The sequence below is a fragment of the Canis lupus genome, chromosome 5 (assembly GCF_048164855.1).
Source record: "Canis lupus baileyi chromosome 5, mCanLup2.hap1, whole genome shotgun sequence".
NCBI classification, from domain to species: domain Eukaryota; kingdom Metazoa; phylum Chordata; class Mammalia; order Carnivora; family Canidae; genus Canis; species Canis lupus.
The window spans coordinates 52,379,834-52,406,361 of record NC_132842.1 but is presented as its reverse complement, the minus strand read 5'-3'; the positions used below and the strand labels follow the sequence as shown (position 1 = coordinate 52,406,361).

At 33.9% G+C, this 26,528-nt stretch overlaps 1 protein-coding gene across 14 annotated transcripts in view; it reads right to left on the bottom strand.

The window, feature by feature from the left end:
- Positions 1–575: 575 nt before the first annotated feature.
- Positions 576–26,528, bottom strand: part of ERBIN (erbb2 interacting protein) — a 119,338-nt gene continuing 93,385 nt past the window's right edge. For 4 of the 14 annotated variants that reach the window (XM_072826635.1, XM_072826634.1, XM_072826636.1 and 1 more), the window contains 10 exons: positions 25,444–25,629; positions 20,509–20,623; positions 18,333–18,516; positions 14,764–16,309; positions 10,704–10,847; positions 7,748–7,867; positions 5,178–5,387; positions 3,990–4,082; positions 3,444–3,518; positions 576–2,654 (listed from right to left, as the gene is read on the bottom strand). In XM_072826635.1, the coding sequence (XP_072682736.1) occupies positions 2,547–2,654; positions 3,444–3,518; positions 3,990–4,082; positions 5,178–5,387; positions 7,748–7,867; positions 10,704–10,847; positions 14,764–16,309; positions 18,333–18,516; positions 20,509–20,623; positions 25,444–25,629 (2,781 nt within the window). In that variant the 3' untranslated portion in view covers positions 576–2,546. The remainder of the gene's footprint in view (positions 2,655–3,443; positions 3,519–3,989; positions 4,083–5,177; positions 5,388–7,747; positions 7,868–10,703; positions 10,848–14,763; positions 16,310–18,332; positions 18,517–20,508; positions 20,624–25,443; positions 25,630–26,528) is intronic. The other 10 variants (XM_072826643.1, XM_072826645.1, XM_072826638.1 and 7 more) reach the window with 9 other exon arrangements.

Below are 26,528 nucleotides of genomic sequence, written 5' to 3'. Positions count from 1 at the left end.
TTTCAACTACATATAATATAAGAACATAAAAAAATTTTTAAAATTAATTAGTGGAAGGGCAGCCCGGGTGGCTCAGTGGTTAAGCGCCACCTTCAGCCCAGAGCGTGATCCTGGAGACCCAGGATCGAGTCCCATGTTGGGCTCCCTGCATGGAGCCTGCTTCTCCCTCTGCCTGTGTCTCTGCCTCTCTCTCTCTCTCTCTCTGTCTCTCATAAATAAATAAAAAAAAATCTTAAAAAAATTAATTAGAGGAAAATACAATACTAGTACATGTAATGCTTGCTGCACTTGTATCAGTATAATATGCAGACAATTAACTTAAGGTTAGATCACTGTTCAATCAGTTGTTTTCTGTGTCTCATTTCCTTTTCCAAAATTATCTCTGTGTATCTGATTTGAGATAAAGTAGTTCAGTTGAAAATGTCGCAATTATATCTATTTTATGTATTCCTTATTAAAAGTAGAATGTGACTGAAAAATTGACTGAAATTAACAAAAAGTGATGTGTCAAAATTAATATTTTAAAATAACCTATGGAAAAAAAAATAACCTATGAATAAAGGGAACACCAAGGCTTGTCTTAAGAATCTGTTTGTCATTATTTTTTTTTAGAGATTACAACACACATACAGTAAATGAATTTTATCAAAATACATCACATTTCTTCTACTATATCCATAAAAATCAATTCCTATGTAAATAGTACTGAAAAAACAACTAAAATGAGTTAAAATTTACAAAGAGTTGTTAAAGGGTTTCAATCACAATATTATTAAAACTATACAGTACAATAACCAAATGATAACATCTTGAAAGAAGTGCAATATTTGAGTTCACATCTTTTCAAAATTACTGCCTATTTACTCTGACTAGCAAGAAAGGAACGAGTCTAACTTTTTTGCAAAAATAATGTAAACTGCCATTTTTGCTCATCCTATAAAAGTCGTAATTAAAATAAAGTTGAAGAACAAAGCATAACAGATTAAAAATTCCAAAATTATATTTCTTAGTAATTAAAAATGAATTGCAATAACTGAATATTGCTCTAATGAAAGGCTCCAGACTAGCCTCGACTAAAAAACAGTTATTGGTCTTCTGTGGCACTTTTTTCTGGTCCAAATAACCATGCATTAATTCTTACCTTTGCATGTTACTCAAATTTTATTGAATTACACAGACAGAACAAAAACAAAATTAATAGTTTGGATAAACAAATTAATAAACATCTATGAAATATTTGTTACACTAACGAAGAACAAAGGCAGCTGGTGGTAAAACATTATTCTATTACACTGATACACTTAGAAACCCTTTAAAGACTCTGAAGTGTCGAGTTCACATTTAATGTTACCTGTAGGAACAGCCCTTTATTTGAACACCTTTACACACTGGCAGGCCTCAAGGACCCATCCCTTTGCTCTACAACGCTCCACAGCAATTCTCTATCACTGTGCCAATTTCACAAACTTGCTTTGGTTTCCTAGCTCCATGCGTACTGTTTCCTTTTACTTTACCAAGGCAATGTGAGACCAAACAAAATCAAGAGGCTTTCCTAAATCTGCTTACACTTTGTGTTACAGCAACACAATCTTAAAACTGGCCATTTTAGTTTCATTTGCTGCTTAAAATAAAAATTATAAATTAAGATTAAAATGGAATACTAATTATAAAACAGATTGCAAGGACCACCATTTGCAAAAACTCAAGAGATTTCCATATCAGAAAAAAAATGCATGGACATGCATCTACAGAAGAGTTAAAAATTTCCTGTGACTAAAAAATTAAAAATTGAATCACCAGTAGCAAATGTATTGTCAATGGCTATGACAAGAACAGATCCTGTAGAGTTCATAAAATGCAATTATTGTCTCTTTTTATTTCTTTAAAAAGACATTACATTTTTATTGCATTATTTTATTAATAAAAACACATTAACACAGCTGTTTTTTCAGTCTTTGCTTCCAGATTTTTATAGGAATTAACTGTTTTAATCTGGCCTTGGAAAGTGAACCCACCAGTACCACCTTCACCTACTCACTCTTCAATTCAATATGCACATAGCAAAAACCAACACTTCAAATCTCTTGCCCACATTAAAAAAAAAAAAGTAGTTTCAGCAGAAAAACATTAATACGAGTTGAATAAAAATAAGGGCATAAAAGCTATGAGACAGATAGCTCTGCCATCTGTCTCTGGGCTACAATCAAGGCTAACTAGAGCCTTGCACAGAGTTCAGTCATGTGTATGAAATCCAAAAATAAACCTACAATCTATACAAAAACAACATATGTTTGTTTTTGTGGCCTTGATTGCTATGTTTAAAAACCTAACAAGAACTTTTATATGGTATGAATTCAACAGTCTCCCCTATATACTGTACAGTGGTTCTTTCCCTCTAACCACAAGTTCCATTATTTCATTAATGTACAAATTTGAACATAATTTTTTGAGTTCTTCTTTACATATAAAAATAGTCAAAATATTAATTTCCCCTGCAAATATCTTCCAATAAATCTTGCTGCCTTCCCTTTCTTTGTCCACAATTCTTATGAGGAAACCTCTCGTACAATGATGAGTTCTACTGCATTCTGGAAAGTTTTTAGCAAGGACACTGCTTGTCCATGTTCAATATTGATAAAACTGTAGCCATTAGCCTAGAAGAAAGAAGAAAAACGTCTTTAGGAAAAACATTCCACAGTAATTTATTTGCATTTATACATCTATTTTTGCTGACGGTGCACAAACCTGGCTGAAAGTAAGAATCATTTTGGCAATCTACAGCATCACACAGACTCCTGGGCCCTATTTCACATCTATGAAAATAAAATCTTTGAAGGTGGGACCCGGGAGCCTGTACCTTGTCTACTTTTCAGATGATTCTTATGAGGCAACCCAATGTCAGGAAGCACCTGGCTAAGACACAGAGCCAGACATTGGGTTATGTGTATGTGCTAACATGTAAATGAGTCCCCAAGATGCAAGGACAGCAGAGGGCAAGGCCTACTCTTCCCATCACTTTGGACCATCAGATAAACACTACATTTCTTATAATTTAGGCTTAATACTTATTGAGGTCTTACTATATATCAAACACACAGTTCTAAGTGCTTGATATGAATTCTTTAATTCCTGTAACAAACAAGATTCTTTCACCATCTTATTTTAAAGAATATTCCTGAACTTAAACAAAATGCTAAGATGTATCAAACATGTATTTAAAAAGATCCATATGATTTTCCAAGGTTCAAGGAAGAAATATCTTAAACTATGAAAATATCTGAGTGGCCTATAAGAAATGCCACTATTTTCATCCACAGATTTTTAATGATAAACTTCAAAAAATGATTATTTTTAAAATATGGCATTTAATAATTCCTTGATGAGGAAGCAGATGTTATAAAATGTAAAGTTAAGAAAATAATAAAAAGATGTATATTAGTTACCTGAATAATTTTATCACCCGGTTGTAATAATTTGGATGCTGGTCCCTCAGGCTGTACCCTTGTTACAAATATACCCTTTAATAACAACAAAAAAGGGAAACACTTAATGGAAAACAGTATGCATCAATAGAAGAGATGATTTTTCTTTGACAGTAGGCATATATTTGAATCATTGTACAAGTTATCTTCCTGCCTTCTCTGAATATTGTTACAATCCCTTGTTATGTTTGGTGCTGGTAATTCTGACTTGAGTATAGTGACTTCTCTTAAAGTGACAAAGTTACTTCTAGGATGTGCAGAAAAGTAATAACTAAATTTAAAAATCACTTCACAATGTGATGGACTTGTAAAATTGGCAGTTTAATTTGTTTTCCTCAAACAATTAAATTTGAAGTGGATCACATTTCTAAAAAAGCTGAACAACAGAAAACAAAAGGTGATTCTATATTTATATAAGTATCTATTGGATTTTTACTTACATATAAGGGGCATTAAGTTAGTGAATAAAATCTCCTGGGTGTCTCAAGAACATACAAACAAACTCACATCATCTTCAGGTCTGAATGGATTTCCTCGGCCCCCAACACCTCCCGATATGCTGAATCCAAGTTCTGGATCCTTTTCAACTCTCACTCGAATCTGAGTTAAGATGAAAATAAACTATTACTAATATCTCAGAAAATGCTACAACACAGTATTTAACTATTGGTAAAATATGTAAAGATTCATCTAAAATAAATATTCAGGTAGATGAAGGGAAACTACAACATGGAATATTATGTTAATGAGTTAGTGAGTTAAAGGCACAGCTGGGATTATAAAGCATAGCTCCTAACTTAATCTACTGCTGTTTTACAAGGATAGGCAACCAATTCATAGTGATACCTTTTTTAAAGATATTACGGATTTTATTTTCCGCTTATTATCAGTTTCCATTTGTAAAATATCTAAATTACATAGTATCTCTGCGTATTGAGTGTTTCATAAGATATTTAAAAATCTGTGGGTGGTTGTTGAGTATCAACTCCTCATTTCCTGAACCTGTTTATATCCTTGCAAGACATTGGGACTGATGATCAATTGACAATATTTTTTATAACCAGGCCATAAAAAAAAAAAAATCAAGAGCTAAACTTGTTATAAAACATTCCCTTTCCCCAAAGTCTAAAAAAAACAAAGCACATGTTCTCTGCCTAAGTTTCTAATAATATTATTTTATCAACAAACTATCAAAATACATAAACGTATGATTAGTCACTTAAGTACTTTGAAACATTTAATTCTTGAAGTACTTTGGAGACTGCAGTCAAATTTCAAACTCTCGGTGTCAAACAACAATAGTAAACCATAATATGCCAGTTAAGTTTTATGGTCTACTATTCATATTCCTGAAGAAGGTCTAATTACTGGAATATCATCAGATGGTTTTGGATAAACAACCACCTTAGGGAAAAAAAAAAATCACATCCCAAACACTAAATCCTATGTCAATTAATCAGAACACAGGGGATCACAGAGTCAAATTAAACAAACCATTAAAAGTTTGACACCCTATTAACATGAAACCAAACCTTTAAACAAATTGGTAAAAACTATGTTAAAATTCTATATGGATTTACTGCTAATAGTTAAATAACCTACAAAGTACATTAAGAGCTTAGTTTCAAAAAAAAAAAATAAAAAAAATAAAAAAGGGCTTAGTTTCATATTTCAAATATTCTTGATTATTCTTACCTCTTGCCTTGCCAGTTCATGGCCTTGTCTAGGAGGACAATGGGGCTGTGTATATGGAGGCTGGTGGGCCACCTTCAGCATCAAGTAATCAATTAGTTGTTCTCTAGAGGGATGCCTTGCCACAGAAGCCTGAGGAAGGGAGTGATGTATTTGACTATAATTTGCCTGAGGCCTGAGAGGCTGGCCCATCTGTCCATTACTCAAAGGCATCTAAGAAAAACACGAAGTGTCTTAAAATGACCAGTAATAATGTCTTATCACAAATATTTGGATTTTCTTCTTGGAGCATCACAAAAGTACTCGAGTTTAACATTTTACATTACATAATATCAAGCCACTTAAACTATTTTTTCTAATTTTACAGTTTTAAAAGAAAAAATCTATTAATTCGAAACTTGCCTGAGTGCTTGCAGATAAGATTCTCAGTCTTTAAAGAAATCATACCTACATTTAAAATTACTTGTTTTCCTGTTCAATATGCATGGACATGTTCAATATGCATGCTTTCTTACAGCAACCAAATGTTAAAATGGTGATTATGTCCAATTTTACAATTAAAGCCCATTAAATTCAGGTAAATTTTTCAATCTCACACACACCTTTGTTCATGTTTTCTTCTGAACAAAAATAGCAATTCCTGTGGTAGAATTATTTCCTAACCTGAGTGATTATTCTACTTTTATTTCTTTTCAGAATTAACAAGTCAATGCAGCTATACGGTGGAAAACTAATTTATTCCTTGTGTGTGTGTGTACAAGTTAGCAACTTTTAAACTCTCTAAATGTTAGTTTCATAAAATAATAAACATAAAAATTAAACCTTGACATTCTATTTTACTTTTCGCAAGCTACACAAAAAATCTGAGATAATTATTTTGTTGTTAAAAGAATTCTCTTTTTAATGCTTCACATTGCATAGAATGAATCTGAATTTTAGATTTAAAGTCACCTCTGTGGAAATGTAGCTAATAATTTGATATATTAGTATAAGGAAACTATCTGAAAAATAAGTTTATATTTGTATTATCAATATTTGCATAAAAGGGATTGCTGTATAGAAGGGGAAATACTTTTAAGCTATTCAATCATTTAAAACTTCACTGCTGATTATTAATAAAAAGGTGATCTCATCTACTAGCGAATTATGGAAAAACTCTGAGAAAAATACTGAGCCCTGTTCTCCTAAAATTATCACAAAGTAGAAAAGTTTGGGAGAAGATTATGGTAATTGTTTCAGAACTACATATTTTTGTCACATGAACCTTGTGGAAGGAAACAAAGAAGTGTGGCTTTACTGAAGACTTTTACTTTTAAAAAAGTTATCTTTTCTACTGTGTTATACTTGAGAACTTGGTTAATTCTGAACTTTGGAAGCTGAAATGGGTATTTTCTAACAGGGCACAACGGTGTTATCACTGTGACAAATCTATTGGTTGCAGAAAAAGCAAGGTACTCTATTATCCATGTCTGTCTTTCTTTCTTTCTTTCTTTCTTTCTTTCTTTCTTTCTTTCTTTCTTTCTTTCTTTCTTTCAATTGTCGTTGTGCTGTCACTTTATTACTTATGCACAACTCTGAGGATTGCACTTGCTTTCTCCAAGCTTGTAGCATTTATTCCTATGTGCAGATTCAATATCTTTCTCTTGGGGAAAATTTTCCAAACAATAATTACCTCTGACCCATGTATGCTAAGACTGCCTGATATCTAGATTCTTAGCTGTTTACATCAATGTTAAACACACCCATGGACTATATTAAGCTATCATTAGCAGATGGCTCAGGAGAATAAAAGTATGAAACAAACCCAGTAACCTAAACTATAAAATGGATATTAAAAAGAAAAAGAAACTGAGTAACACAGTTCAATTAAAAGAAAAACAGGAAAAAAAGCGTAAAACAAATCATTATGTATGAATTTATGTTAAATGGCTGGGTTCCTACTCTCGAACAATGTAAAAGTTTTTAATATAATACATAAGTATGCTTCAAAATTGTATCTGGTTATACTAGGAACATGGAATTAGTTAGGAGAAAGAACAGTTGAGAGATATTATTAAAGATCTATCTGGTATTGGTGACCAAAAAGTAAACTAGGTAAGTGATGCTTTGGTTACAAAAGTAGTAAGAATACAATCATCATCTAGTCTACCACATACAAGTCTTTAATTTCATTTAAAGTATTTTTAAATGCCTTTAATAATAATGAAACATTCTCAAAAGAAGAATTTAAGACTGGTTCATCTTTAATTCTCCAAAAGGTTAACTTTAGGAATGCTGAAAACCCTCTGATTCAAACAATAAATTAAGTAGGTGATAGTAGAGGAGGAAAAAAAAACAAACCCAATAAAATCATTCTCCACTGTAAAAAAATCACGGACTAAACTAAGAAATAATAGAGTAAAAATCTATTTCGTATTTCGCAATTAGCTTTTAAAAAATCTTCAATGATTAAAGAGGAAAAAGTTCTCAAAAAATTATTTTCAATGTTAAAGCATCTATGTTATTTCCAGTTCAAAAGCTGTAAAACATAGTAAATTCAAAGAGATATCTTCATTTATTTCCTGAACACCTACTTTCATCAAGCTGTCTGGAGAAACATCTTTGTGACTAAGTGTAGCTGACGAGTAGTTCGGCTGTCCTGAAATGAATATATCATCTTGACAAGGATCTCCTGGACAGGATGTCTGGGGATGCTTCAAATGAGGGGAAAATAAAAAGTAAACAAATAATGCTCTTTCAGATGTGAAACCAAAATGATGATGACACTTGAAAGGAGATTAGGAAAAAATATTACTATTGTGGAAAAATGAAGAACCAAATCATACATTATGATCATAACTGCCATCAGTATTAGTACCTTTATGATGGACATTAACTAAGCTTGTGGTAATCATTTCACATTTGATATATATCAAAATATTACAATGTACACTTTGAACTAACACCATGAGATATGTCAATTATATCTTAATAAAATGGGAAGAAATATTAGGTACCTTTAATATACACTGTTAAGCTATTCATAATGCTTTTTTTTTTTTTTAAAAGATTTCACTTATTTATTCATGAGAGACACAGAGAGAGAGAGGCGGAGACACAGGCAGAGGGAGAAGCAGGCTCCATGCAGGGAGCCCGATGCGGGACTTGATCCCAGGTCTGCAGGATCACGCCCTGAGCCAAAGGCAGACACCTAACTGCTGACCCACCCAGGCGTCCCTCATAATGCTTTTTTTATTTACAGTAATACTCAGCCTTTAGCAACTATGAACAACTTAGTTATTAATCAAAGTTAAAAGTCCCAAATTTTAAGAGCAACTAAAATATACTCCTAATATACAAAAAGTTTTTTTTTTTTGTAAGAAAAAAAATAAATAACTGCTATTCTCTTAACAGCACAGCGCCACCTGGGATTTTTCTATTAATGTTGAAAATACCAATAAATATACAGTCTTAAAAAATTCGCTTTCACTTAATTCTATCATACTAGCATTGGACAGCTCAGTATTTTTATAACCAATGGTTTGGTGAAACGTTTTTAAAATTAATTAGAATTCTTATTTTTATATGTCAAATAATAATATCCTTATAGTTTACCTCATTGAAAGCTTTAGAGAAAAAACAGAGTCTCTGAATATTTTTTATAATATGCTAGGAAGCAAGATGTTCATAGTTTTCATTTTAATTTGCTTCTAAACACACCTAGCTCTATTTTTGAAAACTAAAGAGACTATAATAAATAGCACTATCGTTACTTTCAAAACAGTATGCGACTAGCAACAAAGATATGCATCCTACAGGGACGCCTGGGTGGCTCAGCGGTTAAGCGTCTGCCTTTGGCTCAGGGCATGATCTTGGGGTTCCCAGGTCGAGTCCCACATCAGCCTCCCTACATGGAGCCTGCTTCTCTTTCTGCCTATGTCTGCCCCTCTCTTTCAATCTCTGTTTCTCATGAATAAAATTTAAAAAAAAAGAAGATATGCATACTATATCATATAGAAAAATAATCTGAAATCTACTTCATTATGATATGCCAAAGAATAAATATAAGCCTGAGGGGTTGTGATTTAATCTTAGAAGCTTTATCTGCAATAGAACTATCATGTGCAGTTAGTTGCTGGTTCAAAGCATGGATTAGCATTTTTAGATTTGGTTTCATCCAATTTTGTGTATTTATGCAATGAATATTTTGCCTTCCTTCCCCATTTTTGAGATGTGCTTTCAGAATGCACAGTAATCAACTTGGGTCATAACTTAAAGTTTAAATTCTAGTCGGAATATATAACTTTATTGAGTCTTTAAAAGAACAAGTGTGTTATGAATGAAAAAGCAAAATGCAACAAACTCAAAGGCCTTGTTTAAGAATTATAAGCAAAAAATATTACTGTACAAGAATTTGGAAAGAACAATCATTCCAGATGACAATAGAGATTATCCCTGAGTTATTATAAAAGCCCCTGGTCTTCACTCTGTGGCTTTAGCTAGAATGAGTGCCAGAAACGCAGAGTTTAATAGCTATCACCCTTTTCTCCCAATTTCAAAGTGATAAATTACAGAACAATTGCTATCACTCTAACATAGAAACAAAGTTGTGGCAGGTGACAGAGGGCAGAGCAAGAAAGGTGAGGTCCAGCCACAGCAAAGTGAATCCAGGAGACGGCTCCTGTCCTAGAACATAATGCAAAGCCAACAGTGTATTAAAAAAGGGGTGGGGCTAAGGATCCTCAGGAAAAAGCAAAGGACCCAGAAGTAACCAGTCAATATAGAAAATAAAACTATAGGGAGGAGACAAAATAAGGTTGTAAGAGGAGAAAAAGCTTTTTCAGAATGGAAGAAAAGGAGGAAAAGGAAATATTTATTTATGGGCCACACTACTACCTCAAGTTGTTATGAAGAGAAAATTAAAATAGAGCCAAAGTGGTCTTTCTCCTTCTCTGCCATTTTTATCCTCGACCCTTAATTTTCATGAGCAGAATAAACCTTCCTTCTTCACCGTTAATGACTCTGCTGAAACATGTATAATAAGTACAGGATTTGGGTTTTGCCTCTTCATTGGTACTTATTACAATTTCTCTAGCCTTACATTTAATCATATTCAGTGAATTGTGCTTAAAGTTATTTCCCAATTTTCTATCACTAAACTAAAAATTATTCTTCCCTACAACACCTCTGTGTACCATATATGGCATAGCCTTAATACCTTGAGTTGTGGAGAGCTAATTTTATTAAGAGAAAACACTACAAAGCCTAATGATTTTTTTAAAAAACAGCTCAGTTATTCCAATTGCTCATTCCTATTTACATAAACAAGAGCACACTACAGCCTTAGTTTGCAAACCAAAGAAATTTAAGAGATAAATACTAAATCAGCTTTGCAGAGTTTTAGAACTAAGCCACGGAAGAACTGAAAGGTAATTAAGATATCTAACCCACAGTAAAAATTTATTTTCTAGAAACGTGAAAATATTAAAAATGTGGGGTTTTTTTTTTTCTTCTGGGTACTAAAAGTACTGGTCTACTACAGGTACTCACTCGAAAAATGTGCCCACCAGAACCTCTTCCGTCTGCAACACTCAAGGCAAGGCTGCCTTGGCTGCCATGCAGATCCCTAGAGCTGCCATAGTGAAAGTTGCTTACAGCAGTAAAATTGGAATTAAAGGACCTTGACAGCATGCTCTGAATAAAGAGGGGATAGATTTAACAGAGATTAGTGTAGCATGCAAAATTCACAAGACATGTTATGTACAAAGACGTATTTATAAGTAATCCCGATACCACGCAGGAATATCATGCATCGGATTTTCAGTGCCACTACAAGAAAATGGCACTATTTACCATATATTTACATGACAACATACACATATACACATAAAGTACATTTAAATCCAACCATTCATATTTAAACACTAAAGAAGAAAGTAAAAAACATACAGTGGCTTTTATAATGCTACCATTTCCTTTACTCCTAACACATCTTATTAGAAGTTTGTCAGAAGAGAGGAACTGATGCCATACACCTAGATGTATGTGTACATATGTAGTTATATATGGAATACAAGCTAATTTCTCTATAAAGATAAGTTTTACCAACAACCAGTTATTTCTAAGTCAAAATGGACTTCTAGAGTTCTTTATTTTATAGAAATCAATTCTATGTTATTATTAAATAAACGGAGAGGTTAAACATACATATATACCACAGAATAAATCTACCTGCAAGACACACCTGGCTCTTGGGTATTGTAATTTCTTAAAAAAAATACCTTCTACATTTAGAAGCATGTCTTACATTAGAAAAAAGTTGAACATATATTCAAAGTTTTAGGATAGGACACTTAAAAGGCTCCCATTGCTCTCCAATTACCAGGAAAAAAAAAAGTTAGAAAATGTACTTGTAAAAAAAAAAAAGTTAGATACTTAGGATTTATTTTAGGAGTTAGTAGTGGCATTTGCTGATTCAACTTGAAGAACCACTGATAGAATCTTTACACTGATGAATCCCTAATGCAGAGCTGCCTGAAAAATGTACTTCAATAAAGACAATGCCTGATTTTCATTGTTCCTGCTCATTAATTCCCACAGCTGTTAAAGGCTGTTCTTTCACGTGGATCCTTTTAGTCATGTCCCTGAATATTGAGGGTCTTAAGGTCAAATTGAGTGCAACCATATTTTGAGTATGGCTTATTATCAAGAAATATAGAAATTTCTGTATTTCTTTTAGGGAATGAATACACACACACACACACACACACACGCACAAATACCTTCTCCAGATTATGAAACTGATCTCTAATACCAACAAACATTAATGTGCCATTCCAGAATTAAACGGATCTATAAAATTACAATGTAAATTTTTAGTTATTTTGTGAATTCCAAAGTAAGACTAAAGAAAAAGCTAAACTTAACGGGCTATGCCTATAAGTTTCCCAGACCGTTTCATGAATAATAAGGATTTGGCAGAGGCAACTCAGAGGTTCTATAAACATTTGATTATAATGTAAAAATAAAGAAATTATACAGTCACACACACACACACACACACACATATAAACACCACATACCCATGTGCTAAATATAGTTTTAACGTGTTCTTGAGTGGTCCAAAATGGACCTTTTTAATGATAATGTGTAATCTAGAACAAAGCTTTTTCTGTGGTCTTTGAACATATATTAAGTTTTTGCAAATATGTCTCTGTTAAGAAGGCTGAGGCTCAGAACAGGTCCAGTTTTTAATTCAGGCCTGTGCATAGACCTCTGCATAAAACTGCACCCTGTCATAACAACACATTTGTGCAGAACTCAATTAAGGAACAGGTCTCAGGCACTGCTCTTCATTACACGCTAATAGTTGTATAACAGCAACTGAATGTGGAAATTTTCATGTTATGTTCATCATAATCTGGCTGAGTGCTTCTTACCAGAATTATTAGTTTAATTAAATAAGTGTGGAGCAGCAAGAGGTGAGATCTATTTATGTGTTTGGGTTCCAGATACAGTTTGTTGTAGGAAAGGGAAGGAAAGGTTACTACTACAAGGTTTAAAAACCATGTAAGCTGCAATAATTTATCTACTTTTTTATTAACAACTAAGCTGGGCAAAGTAGCAACTTTTGATTTGAGGACTTACCTCTAGAGGTAGGACAAGCATTGTGAAATCACCTGGGGATATTTTTCAAATGTCTACCAGGCCATCAGAATTATATTTGGGGGAGGAAGAGGAATTGCAGAGGTGTAAACAGATTTTCCATCACCCTCCACCATTTTTAAGCAATGCTTTCAGGTTTGTAGTCTGAATCATGTTGCTCTGTGTCCTCACAAGGCTTTTTTTAGTCTCAACTGGCCTAATCCTCACTTCTATATTACCCGTGGGCACAACTGGGAAACTACCATCTGGTACTCTTCAAGTAACTGAATGGCAGATTTCTAAATTTAAAAAGCAGAGAGGTATAATGAAGAGTGGGGTAGCAGCTACGTGCTTTCTATTTACTAAAGTCTAGGCATATCTCCGTCAGACAGGAAAGTAGTGGAAGAACAGCCACCTGAGATGTCAACTACACAGAATATAAATATAACCAAACTCATGTCTTCATCCAAATCTGCTCTTCATTCTCTATGCCAGCATTCTCAACAACCAGTTAATTCAAGGCACCACTCCAGCTATTACGTAGTGCTTTTCCTCAGAGACTTATTAGAGAAATATTCTAATCAAAAGTAGACTTTCTAGAGTCTGTTTTTGAAACTATCTCTTGAATTCTTGCCTTTGATTCAATTCCATCAATTTATTTTCTCACTTATTTTCTGGACCACTAAGGACCCTCATAACTCAATCAACTTAACCATAGCCTCTTCCTCCTTAAAACAAAACAAAACAAAACAAACAAACAAAAGTATAGCCCTTCCTTCCTCTTATGCCATACCAATTCCAGAAGTTTATTTATAAAAATAGCTATGGTACTCCACTGCTTAAGAAATTTCCAAATTCCTCAGAAAAAGCACACGAGTTGAAAGAGCCTCAACAATAGCTATAGTTACAGCTGATATGAAATGGGTGACAATGAAGTTGCCTAAGGCCATTAGATGCTCAGCTATTTAAAGGTGAGAGGATAGCATTGACAAGAGCTCACAATTTTAGGTAGAGGTTCACTGTGAATTCATATAGGTACTAATCATATTGCAGGCATTTATTTTTGAAAAACTGGACCTAAGGAATTTTTTAAAGAATTGAAGTTGTATACATTTAGCTGCTTTTAAAAACATATATTTAACGAACAAAGAAAATTCTTGGGTAAACTCCACCAAGAGACATGAAGTTAAATCTTAAAGAATGTGCTTTATCCGCTTGAGCCACAGAACTGTGTACGTGATAATTTTTAAAAATTTTTTAACTCCAAAAAAAATTTTGTTTAACTCCTTTTCAAAAGCTGAGTTTTACAAATTAAGTTATAAACTGAACATGAGCTTAAGTTATCTTACCCATGATTTTCAAACTTCATTAGAGCCACAGACACTTGAGTTCAGATAGGTCAGAAACATAGTTCAGAAAAGTCAAAAGAGTAAATGCCATGCCAGAAGTCATCTGTGTCAGTGACAGTGTTAGTCTTATAACATTGACTGGGAAGAAAATCTTAGATAAAATAGTTATATTTATGGTATGTTTCTTGTTATCCTGCTAATTACACAGTAAACTGCTATTTCTGTACACATACTTACATAACCAACAATTATTAATAGAGGAGAGCAGGAGGTCGAAAAATGCTAAACAGAGGTACACGTGTGTGTGTATATATTATTTAAAGTATGTACAGCATAATCTAAAAGAGACACATATATAAACATATGAAATGAATTTCAGCTCATTAGAAAACTCTGGGGAGTAAGAGACAGAAAAGAACCATATCCTACCATCTCAGACTTTGAGTCTAAGTCTAAACTTGAACTCTGCTTTAAGTACCAAGGAAAAACTCCTCAAATATAAGTATATATTCAGTAATTCAGAGTATCTTGTTTCACCTTAAGAAACAAAGAGTACCAAATATTTTTAAGAGAAATAAATTTATAGAGAGGAAAATAAAAAGCTCATATTTAATTACCTTTTCTAACTTTTTGGCCTCGATGTGTCGTAGTACTTGTTCTCGCCAATCATGAGGAACTTTACTTTTTCCTGGAGGATCTAATAAAGAATGCTCAGAACCAACCCTTGCATTTGGTCTTTTTGAAGGACTAGTCCGTGAATAATTAAAATCACTAACTGACATAGTTCTCTCTGGTATTTCACTAATGGAGGGTCGTGCACTCTGAGGTCTTGATGCATTTGGACCATCCATGCTATATGTTCGTGCAGAAAGAGGTCTCTGTGATCCTGACATCATTGGAGTTCTTCCCACTGAATGTAACTCTCTGTACGACAAATAATCTCCTTCAGGAATTTGGCCCCGCCTTGTGGGACCTGACTCACCAAGATTTACAGAAGCTGTAGAAGACACACTACTTTGTCGCTGAATGGTAGTTCGAGTTGCTCCAGGAATGAGTCTGTCACTTGGTGAAATGGCCCACATTTCCCCATGTCTTCCTGGGCCAAGTCTCTGATGCAAATGATATCCAGTATTAGCTCGAACATTGTTATGGTTAGAGAAATTCATATTGGCAGAATGTTTAGCATAACTGTGACTTTCTGTGCTCTCTGATCTAGGAAGACGCTGTGGAGGAAAACCGACATGATCTATTTGGGGATTTTGTTTGGTGTGCCACAAAGTGTCCTTGACTGCAGCACTACTACTGTATTGGATATTATATTGTGGAGGACCATATATTTGAGGCGCAGATTGTGGGCCACTTACTGTGGGGCCTCTTATCATACTTGGCTCTTCAGGATTATGATTTGAATCAAATTTGAAAATTGCCTTTGTACCTGATATTAAATCAGAAGATGAAGAAGAGCCAGTAAATACTTGCAATGGTTGATCATACAGAAGTGTAGCAGACTTGCTCCTGACAATATTTTTTCCATCAACAGTAGGTGTTACTTTAATTGGTGCACTTGGCTGCTGTGGTCCATTATCACTAAGAATGTCATAGATTTTTAACCCTCCAGTCTCCATATTAGTTATACTATGAGATTTCACAACAGATCCAATTGGCCCACTTCTCTGAGGAGAGAGATCTTCAGTACTTTTGGAAATACCCATATCAACAGAAGAATCAGTGTCATGTGGTTCAGTCCTCTTAGGAGACTGTGGAGTTTCCTCGGAATGTCCATTTACCTTATTTACACATTCCAGATTAGGATACTTATTTCCATTTTCCAAGGGCTCAGCTTCTCCTTTAGTATTAATGCTTAAAAAGTCTGTTCCAAGCACTATATCCTGCGTCTTTGATCTTTCCACTATCTCTGGTTGAAATGTATCATTAGTTACAAGTTTATTAAGGTTCATATTGATATGGTCTAATTTGTGAGATTCATCAGATGTGGCTGTTGAGTCAACACCTTTCTCAATAAGAACTAATCGCTCTTCAATATTCAAATCATATTCTGGTAAATTAAAATCTTTTTTATCAAGAACCTGGAATTTTTCTTCTGTTGAGTGATTTAAAATATCTCCATTTTGTAAGAGGCTGTTAAAATTTTCATCTTCTTGCCTAAAACAAAGATAATTTTATCACAAACATCATAAAGCTCAGTTTCTTGGTAGTAAGAAGTATTAATAACTAGTTAATATGTCAGTACACAAAGTTAAAGAGCTGATAGTAATCAAAGATTAAAGTCATTTATTAGCAAGTAGTAATATTAAAATATTATTGTAATAATCAAATAATGTATTTACATTAAATGGAGACAAGTAAACCATTAATTAAATTCACAGATAATCAAGGTTAATTTTTTTCTTTTTTTTTCAAGGTTAATTTTCAACAGGATCACCACTTTGTCAGAATATAGTTTAATAGAGCTAAACGGTGAAGAAAAATGGACTTATGCACCTTTCCAGGAATGTGCTAAAAAAACATGAAACGTTTGAAAGATGGGCAGATACATGAAAAGCCAGTAACTTGAACAGCTGAGCAAGAGCACAGACCATTTTTACAAATAATTCGAAAATCTAACATTAATAACCAAAGTTAGTCATATATTTTTTTTTCAAAGTTAGTCATATTAACTAAGTAGTTAGTATTAGTTTCAAATATATAAACAAAGGAATTGTAAAAAGCTAATAAGAATTAAACAAGTACTCAAAGGTCTACAAAAAATGTCAAGAAAGTCAGCTATGCAAAAAAAAAAAAAAAAGAGAGACAGAACTAACCAAAAAAAAAATGTCAAGTATTGTACGGTGATTTAAAAAATAAACAATGTAGCCCTGAAAAAATCTGAAGATAAAAAGCAAAACTAAATCTAATCACTCTTCTAAGTTACTTCATTGCATTTGGCAGATGTTTATAAATGTACTATTCCAAAGTTACAGAAAACATTTTATTTCTACTTGGTGGAAATAAATACCTACTTATATTTCACACAAATACGAAAACATATTTGTGTTTTGCCATATAAATATTCATGTTTAACAAATATTCCTTAGCTTTGATCTTCCCATTAGGTAACAGACTATACTCATTACTAGAGTATACTAGTATACTATACTCATACTCATTACTAGAAATAAGACAAAGGTGTGGATATATCCCTTTCTTAGCCTTTATTTCATTACACAAAAAACATGATTTATAAAATACAAAACTCAACAAAATACTCAAGAAATTAATCATTATCTTACCATCTAAGAGATTATACATTTTTTTTTACCATACTAGGTCTTAGCCTCAAATTCAGAGAACAGATATAAATAATCATAATTATAAGTATGTGATAGCTAAATTCATTTTGAGACATAAAATTCACCTTCCTTTTACAATACAGATCAATTCAAACAAAATTTGACTTAACTATGCCTGAAATTTAAGAATCAATTTACTCTAAAACATAGTCAACAATATTAATATTCAGTAGTAACCCAAATCATTCTAATAAGCACCTAGCTGATACATTAACATGAAGGCAAAACAACACATTTTATTTTGATAGCCAAATACCTTGAAAGTCCAAATAATAGTTGTTTTAAACTTCAGCTAACTTTAGCCTATAGAAATTAAGACTAGTTTCAGAGTCTGAATTTAAGTCTACAAATTTAAGTCGAACTCAAAGTTACAGAAGTAGTTAAAAGTACTGAATGCCCTTTAATGGCACCTCTCAAAAATGAGTTATCTAAAAAGTACCTATTTCAACTTGAATTACTCCAAACAAGCTGTTTATGTTGTAATACCTAAAAATGCAGTAAAACTGTCCAACTTTTTAATGAAGATAATTATATTTTAAATCCTTTCTTCTCTATTTATTTTTAGGTTTATTTTTTTAGTAATCTCTACCATGTGTGGTTTGAACCCATGACCTCAAAATGAAAAGTTGCATGGTCCTCTTCTTCTCTATTTAAAAAACTAATACAAATGGAAATGTAGCAAAGCTACATAGTAGTAATGAGGAAGAAATCATCTACTACTACCGAACTATTTCTATAATAGTAATTTGTGAAATCCTTTTAGTCATATATATTTACTTGCCTTATTATCTCTATTGTACAAATAAATTATTCTGTTAAGACGTTCGTTCACAAACCTGATTTTGGCATTGATAGCAATATGAGTTTGTTTCACTGGAGAGCAGAGTGAGGTATCTTGACTACTATCAGTGTTAAGAGAAACTGAATCAGACATCCGAGATGGAGAAGAACAGTTGCTGTTATTCTGATTGCTATTGTGTGTGACTTCATCTGATAAAGAATCTGTATCCTTTGTATCATCTGAAACAAAACAAAACAAAAAGTAAACCGTTGATAAAGTCACTAAGGATTTCTCTTTAATACTTTGTAATGATGACAAATGGCATTTACATTGTTCTGGTTCAATATATAAAGAATTATATGGATTAGAAGATAACCAATGACACTTCTGAAAATTCAGTCCTAATACACACAAAGATTAAGTAATTTAAAACATGTGATATCTTTAAGTTTAATACATATAATCTATGTTAAGGTTACCCAAAATTTTAGTTTTAACTACTGACAAGATGATATTATACAATGTTTTTCTAAGGCCATCAATTAGTTTTAGTGTATATGGATCTTCCACTCACTCATTCACAATTTTTTTTTTCAGTAGGCTTTACACCCTGTGTGGGGCTTGAACTCACAACCTAGCAATCAAGACTCACATGTTCTAATGATTGGGCCCGCCAGATGCCCCCTCATTCACGACTTCAGTTTCACAAGGTCAACTCTCTTTTGCTATTTTTAAACCATTTCAAAGAATTGCACATGAAAAAGCAACTATCAATATATGAGAAGAATTTTGTTTTTTATTTTTTTATTTTTTTTTTTAATTTTTATTTATTCATGATAGGCACACAGTGAGAGAGAGAGGCAGAGACACAGGCAGAGGGAGAAGCAGGCTCCATGCACCGGGAGCCTGACGTGGGACTCGATCCCGGATCTCCAGGATCGCGCCCTGGGCCAAAGGCAGGCGCCAAACCGCTGCGCCACCCAGGGATCCCAAGAATTTTGTTTTTTATACACAGAAACAGACAATATTCATATTCCATTATATAGGCAGGTACATTTTAAAAAGTATTAATTTTTTTAAAGTAATGATAAAAAGATAACTTGGGACACCCAGTTGTTCAGTGGGGAGAGCATGTGACTCTTGATCTCAGGATTGTGAATTTAAGCTCCAAGTTGGGCAAAGAGCATACCTAAAAAAAAATTTAAAAAGATAATAACTCTATATCTTTACAACCCTAAAAGCTGTTTTTAATGCCATTCTACCCAAATCATAGAAACAGTATACAGAGACACAGTCACAGGAGATTACATGAATTAAGGATTTTTTAAATCTGTTCTAAATATCTTAGGAGCACAGTTCAAGCAGTCTGGATTGTCTTTACAGTTGATAATAATAGCACATAAGGCTTTATATCTTCAACTTTAAGGATCTGGGTGCTGGAGTCTTAATTTTTTAAATACTGTTAAGATAGCAGGTAAGCTCTTTCCTAGATATTATTCCTCTTCTTCCACCTCCTTGTGACAGATAGCAACATGTAAAATACTTAGCACAGTAAGCAACTAGTAAGTGCTCAGACAAATATCACCACCATTATTTTTATGAAACCCAAATTATTCAAGAGCCGCCCAGATGTAAGTTTAGTCAAGGCCATAAAGGCAAAAACTAGATCAATATTTGGTAAAGATAATACAGGGCACTAGTGGGAAGGGGTGAAAGGAAGGGATAGATTTCCTTCAAGTTCCCTCTCATTTCTAAGAAGGGTCTGAGATTCTATGTTATATGAAAAAATGGCTGCGGTGTGAGTATGGTTTAAAAAGAACTCCAGGACAGATAAAACAATAAGCATCTATTCTGTATCAGGTACTGTGCCAATCTGAGTACACTGAATAACCTAGTACATTTGATACTCACAACCTCTTCATTAGCCTCAATGAATGTTAGGTAAATTCATATGCATAAAATTAAGAGCTCAAGGATTACCCAGCAAATAAGCAGGAGAAATGGGATCATGCTCTTATATGTAACCTTGCATGAGAGAAGAGAAAATACCTAGCAATTTTTTTTTTAATAGAGAGCTAAGGAATAGATCTTTTAGAAAGGCATGTTTTGAAAATTATTTCTAAAAAAGTATTTTAAGTAGTATAATGACACTTAAAGAAATTTATTTCAAAAAAATTTATGAATTTACACATTCAGCCCATTTCTATTCTTAGTGCTTTCAACAATCTAACCTTTTTTGTTATTACTAAGAGCTACCACTTTTGGCTGGTTAATGGAGCTTTCAATTAATGGTGGTCGCATCTCTGCCATTTTCATTTCTTCATCAGAAGAAAGTTCTTCAGATTCCTAATTTAAAGAAAAAAAAAGAAAGTATTTAAATAAATTTTGGTTTCTTCAAATGAATAGATAGTAAGTCATAAGAGCTTTAAAGAGAAAAGAATACTTAGAACATGGATGAAAAAATTTTAATGGTAATAGTGATTAAAACTAATATATGATTTAAGTTTTTCAAAATACAGATATAAAACTATGGCAATTATTACCAATATGTCAAAGTGACTATGGGATAATTTTCCATGGGAGGCCTTAATTCAAGGTCAAGTGTATTAATGATTCAAGCATATTAATGATTATTATATGCCTGGTACTATGCCAAGTGCTAGAGTAACAAAAACACAATAATAAAAACAACAATAAGAAGAAACTGTCTTTAAAAAAATTAACAATAAGAAACTGTCTTTAAAAAATTCAGTTTAGTCAAGGTGTTCCAACTGAAAGTCTTTTCCTAATTCTCACATTTATTCCCTCTAAGATTATCAGGTTCCAAGGAGTCAGAAGGACTGACGTGTTATTCTATTAAAATGACTTAATGGCGATTTTTGGCCAATTTGAAGACGGAATTTTTTGTTATTCTCCACGAATTTTTCTCTAATATTTGGCAATGGTCACAGATGATCTGCCATTGAAAGCTATTAGGTCACGGGGCTAGTGAACAAAAGGAGTGGGTAGTGAACAACTTTTTATTGAGATATTTTAATGTTGTAAATATTGTATATAAAAATAGATCTTTTGCATGTTAAATTATTCCTAATGACAAAAATTAAAAAATAATATGATGAAAATAAATGACAAGTCTTAAACATTGTTCTGTTAAAAGTACTAAGACTTTTAGGTACTCATAAGTGACCTAATAAAGATATGGACCAGAGTCAGCCAACTAGTTCAGTAAAAAGGCCCGATCATAAATCTGTTACACTTTGAGGGCCTGAAGGTCTATTTCAACTACCCATCTCTGCCACTGTGGCACGTAAGCAGCCATACACAACACATAAACAAACGAAATGTGGCTGTGTGCCACGAAAATTGAATTTTTCACTTGTCAAGAAATATTCTTTTTCTTTTGATTTTTATTCAACATTTAATAATGTAAAAGCAGTTCTTAGCTTGCAAGTCATATAATGACAGGCAATGGGCCAGATATGGGCCACAGGACACAGTTTGCCAAACCCTCTTCAGGACTGTACTATAATGGAAAGATACTTCTAGTTAGTAGAATAGGAAGAGAAAGTGAAGAGGGAAGGAAGAGATGTGAAGGGCAACGTAAGAGAGGCATGACATTCTGAACAGATGAAAGAATGGAAATAAGAGAAGGTATGTAGAGCATGCCAACTCCATGTAGCCAGAGCTCAGATAACTGGCAGGACACAGAAAAGTCAGATTGGATTAAACAGGGAAAGGTTTTGCTTTGAATATGGACTCAAGTATGTGTTGGTCATTATTGGAAGTTGCCAAGCCAGGAATTCACAACATCAGATTATCTTTTAAAATGGTAACTCTTGGGACGCCTTGGGGGCTCAGTGGTTAAGCGTCTGCCTCCGGCTCAGGGTGTGATCCGGGGTCCTGGGATCGAGTCCCATATCGGGCTCCCGGCATGGAGCCTACTTCTCCCTCTGCCTGTGTCTCTGCCTCTCTCTCTGTGGCTCTCATGAATAAATAAATAAAATCTTTAATAAATAAATAAATGGTAACTCTGGTATTAAGAATGTAAGGGAAGAGAAAGAGACCAGCAGAAAGGGATCTGGCTATCCGAAGTCTGAAAGAAAAAAAAAATCTGTCCTTAAGCAATGGCAGTGATGGTTGATAAAGAAACAAAGAATTTGACAGAAATTTTGGAATGAACAGGACCTAAAGACAATGAATGCAAAGAATAAGAGAACAGGAGAAGGAAGAACAAATGGTTTGTCCTAATTTTTGATTCGTGCAGTGCTTTCAGCTGCTGAGATTTCCTCCTATACTACACCTGGCGTCTGGGAGCTATGGCCTCCCACATTCCTTCCCCGTTTGTCTCCTGTGCTCACATCAATTAATCTTCTTGCAGTTAGCTCTTATTTTTTGCTTTCATACTCTTTGCCCTTGGATTATATTTTCTTCAATGATTATGTTTAATGTAGATAATTCTTTAGTTTATAATCTAGCTTTAATTTCTAGGGTCCTGATCCAAGGTTCCTGGGATAGAGCCCTGAGTCGGAGCCCTGCGTTGGGCTCCCTGCTCAGAGAGGAATCTGCTGCTTCTTCTCACTCTCTCTCTGCTCCTACCACTGCTTGTGTTCTCTCATACTCTCTTTCCCAAATAAATAATAAAATCTTCAAAAATAAATAAAAAATAAATAAATAGGTGAATTACGTAATATGTGAGCTATACCTCAATAAAGCTATTTAAAAAAAGCTACAGTTTTTATTGATCCACTAGAAGAAACTTTTAAAAGAAAAAGTCTCAGACTCCACCAAAAAACTAATAGAACTGAAAACTGAATACAGAAAGTCACAGGATACAAAATCACTATACCGAAATTTGTTGTATTTGTATACACTAAAAAGAAATTAAGAAAACAATCCCATTTACAATTGCATCAAAAATAATAAACCCCCCCCCCCCAAAAAAATAATAATAAAACCCCTAGGCATAAACTTAACTGAGGAGGTTAACTCTAAAAACTGTAAAGCACTGATAAAAGAAATTGAAAATGACACAAATGGAAAGACATTCCATGCTCATGAATTGGAAGAATATTGTTAAAAAGGCCAGATTGCCCAAAGCAATCTATAATGTAATCAGTTTCAAAATTCCAAGAGCAGTTTTCACAGAACTAGAATAAATAATCCTAAAATTTGTATAGAACCCCAAAAGATCCCAAATAGCCAAAACAATCTTGAAAAAGAAGAATGGGAGGCATCTGGCTGGCTCAGTTGATAGTAGAGCATGTGACTCTTGATCTGAGGTCATGAGTTCAAACCCCACATTAGGTGTGGAGTCTACTTAAAACAAAACAAGAGCAAAACTGGAGGTATCAAAATCACATATTTCAACATAGACTACATGAAGCCATAGTGATCAAAACAGTAATAGTACTGTCATAAAATTAGAAACACTGATCCATGGAACAGAATAGAGCCCAGAAATAAATTCATGATCATATGGTCAATCACTGACAAAGCAGGAGAGACTATCAAATGGGAAAAATAATGTTTCTTCAACACATGGTGTTGGGGAAACTGGACAGCAACATGCAAAACAATGAAACTGGCCTACTTTCTTATATTATTCATAAAAAAAAACTCAAAATGGATTAAGGACTCAAATGTGAGACCCGAAACCATAAACATCCTAGAAGAGAGCACAGGAAGTAATTTTTTTGACACTTTCTTTTTTCTTCTTTTTTTAAGATTTTATTTTTAAGTACTCTCTATACCCAACTCAAACTCACAACCATGAGATCAAGAGTCGTGTGCTCTACCAACTGAGCCAGCCAGGTGCCCCAGAACATTTTTCTAGATATGTCTCCAGAGGCAAGGGAAACAAAAGCAAAAATAAACCACTGGGACTGCATCAAAATAAAAAGCTTCTGCACAGCAAAGGAACCAATCAATAAAGCTAAAAGACAACTTACAAGGGGCACCTGGGTGGCACTTGGGTTGCTCAGTCGGTTAAGTATCTGCCTTCAACTCAGGTCATGATCCCAGGGTCCTGGGATCAAGCCCCACATGGGGATTCCTGCTTAGCAGGGAGTCTGCTTCTCCCTCTACCCCTCCCCACTCCCCATGCTCTCACGTGCACTCTCTCTAATAAATAAAATCTTAAAAAAAAAAAAAAAAAAGACAACTTACCAAATGGGACAAGACACTTGCAATAACATATCTAATAAAGGGTTAGTATCCAAAATATTTTTAAAAAAGGAGCCCTCTTGCACTGCTGGTGGGAATGCAAACTGGTACAGCCACTGTGGAAAACAGTGTGAGAGTTCCCCCAAAAAATTAAAAACAGAATTACCATATGATCCAGTAATTCCACTACTGGGTATTTACCCAAAGGCGCGCGCACACACACACACACACACACACACACACACACACACTTGGAATATTACTCAGCCATCAAAAAGATTAAAATCTTGCTATTTGCAACAACATGGATGGCTCCAGAGAGTAAAATGCTAAGTGAAATAAGTCAGTCAAAGACCAATACCATATGATCTCACTCATATGTGGAATTCAAGAAGCAAAACAAACGAACAAAGAAAAAACAGCAAATTGAGAATCAGACTCTCAGCTATAGAGAACAAACCGATGGTTACCAGAGTGGAGGTGGGTAGGGGGATCAGTGAAATAGGTAATGGGATTACGAGTGCTCTTGATGGGTACTGAGTAATATATAAAATTGTTGAATCACTATATTCTACACCTGAAACTAACGTAACACTGTATGCTAACCATATGAAATTTTAAAAAATTCTCAGACATTCAAGAAAAAAAATACTTCACAATCAACGATAAATGCTTAACTAAGCGAAATAATTTAAATATACCAAAAATAAATAAATAAATATACCTATGGCAACCTTTTCATTGTTAAGCAATTGAAATGACATATTTTGAATAATTAGAATAGAAACATCATACTCTAATTTCCATGGTAAACACCTGAGTGCAATACAGGCATAAAGTTTTCAGTTCAGAGTGATACTATAGCAAATACCATGAAATTTCTCAAATGAGTTGGCCTATTTTCTGCTTTTGATATGTTTCATCTTATCTTTAGTAGCAACAATGAGATACAAAATTTTTAAGACTGTTACAGCTGTTTCAGAGAACAATCACAAAGCAGTTACCTCAAAAACGTCATCATGATTAACAATATGCTTCAAATTCTCAGAGGCCTTCATATTTGTAGTCACTGGTAGACTTCCAGGACTAATCTCAGCTTCAGATTCACTGGTCTTCTGTAAAGAGTTTCCTATCATATACTTTTCTCTTTCATCAGCTTTGATTCTTACTGGAGTGGTACTTTCTGAAGTCTGCATAAAAGAAGAGATAAAGAATTCACATTCCTTAACACTTTGTATCTATTTTTGTACCGTAGTTCAGATTAGAATTTAAAAGTAGGATGCCTGGCTGGTTCAGTAGGAAGAGTGTGTGACTCTTCATCTCAGGATCATGAGTTCAAGCCCCACACTGGGTGTAGAGATGACTAAAAGCATATAGACACGTAAAAGTAGCTTCACATATTCCTATTCTGGATAAATCAAGGGACCTTTAAACATGGACATCTGTAGCAGTCACAGATAAAATGCTTATTGGGAGAACAGGTGGCCCCAAAGGTTCATGAACCACATTAAGCTTGATAATTTAGCTGAGGCTACACTTCACCTGAGGCTACACCTAAGCGGCCAAGCTGTTCATGAGTGAGTCACTTAGCTCAGCATGCTTGAACTCAGGATGGTTAGGTTGTTTTCTGCTGACTGTGGAATAGTAACTCTAGTGACACGAGAAAACTGGATTCTGTGATATAATGTGGAGGGGAAAAGTCCATTAAAGGAACACAAATTTTAAGGATCTGTGTAGGTTTCTGAAACATCTTCCAAAAATAATGTCATAGCAATTATATTTAAGATTAGAATTGGGTAGAGTGGATCAATGTTATTACGGGGGGAAAAAAAAGTATTTCCATAACAATGAATTTTCTGACATTCCTTATCTTATTCTTGGTTCAGGCAAGATTTTTTAAAAGCTATGTTGACGCTATCCTGCCTACGTGGAACATCTGTAACCATACTGAAGTGGTAATAACAGCAATTAGAGAGTTTGCTGATTATTCCAGCTTTTACTTCAGGTAGCTGAGAATAACACCCGAAATTTGGGAGGACATTATCATGTATACAAAAAGGACCATTATTTTCAATTATTATTTTAAAGT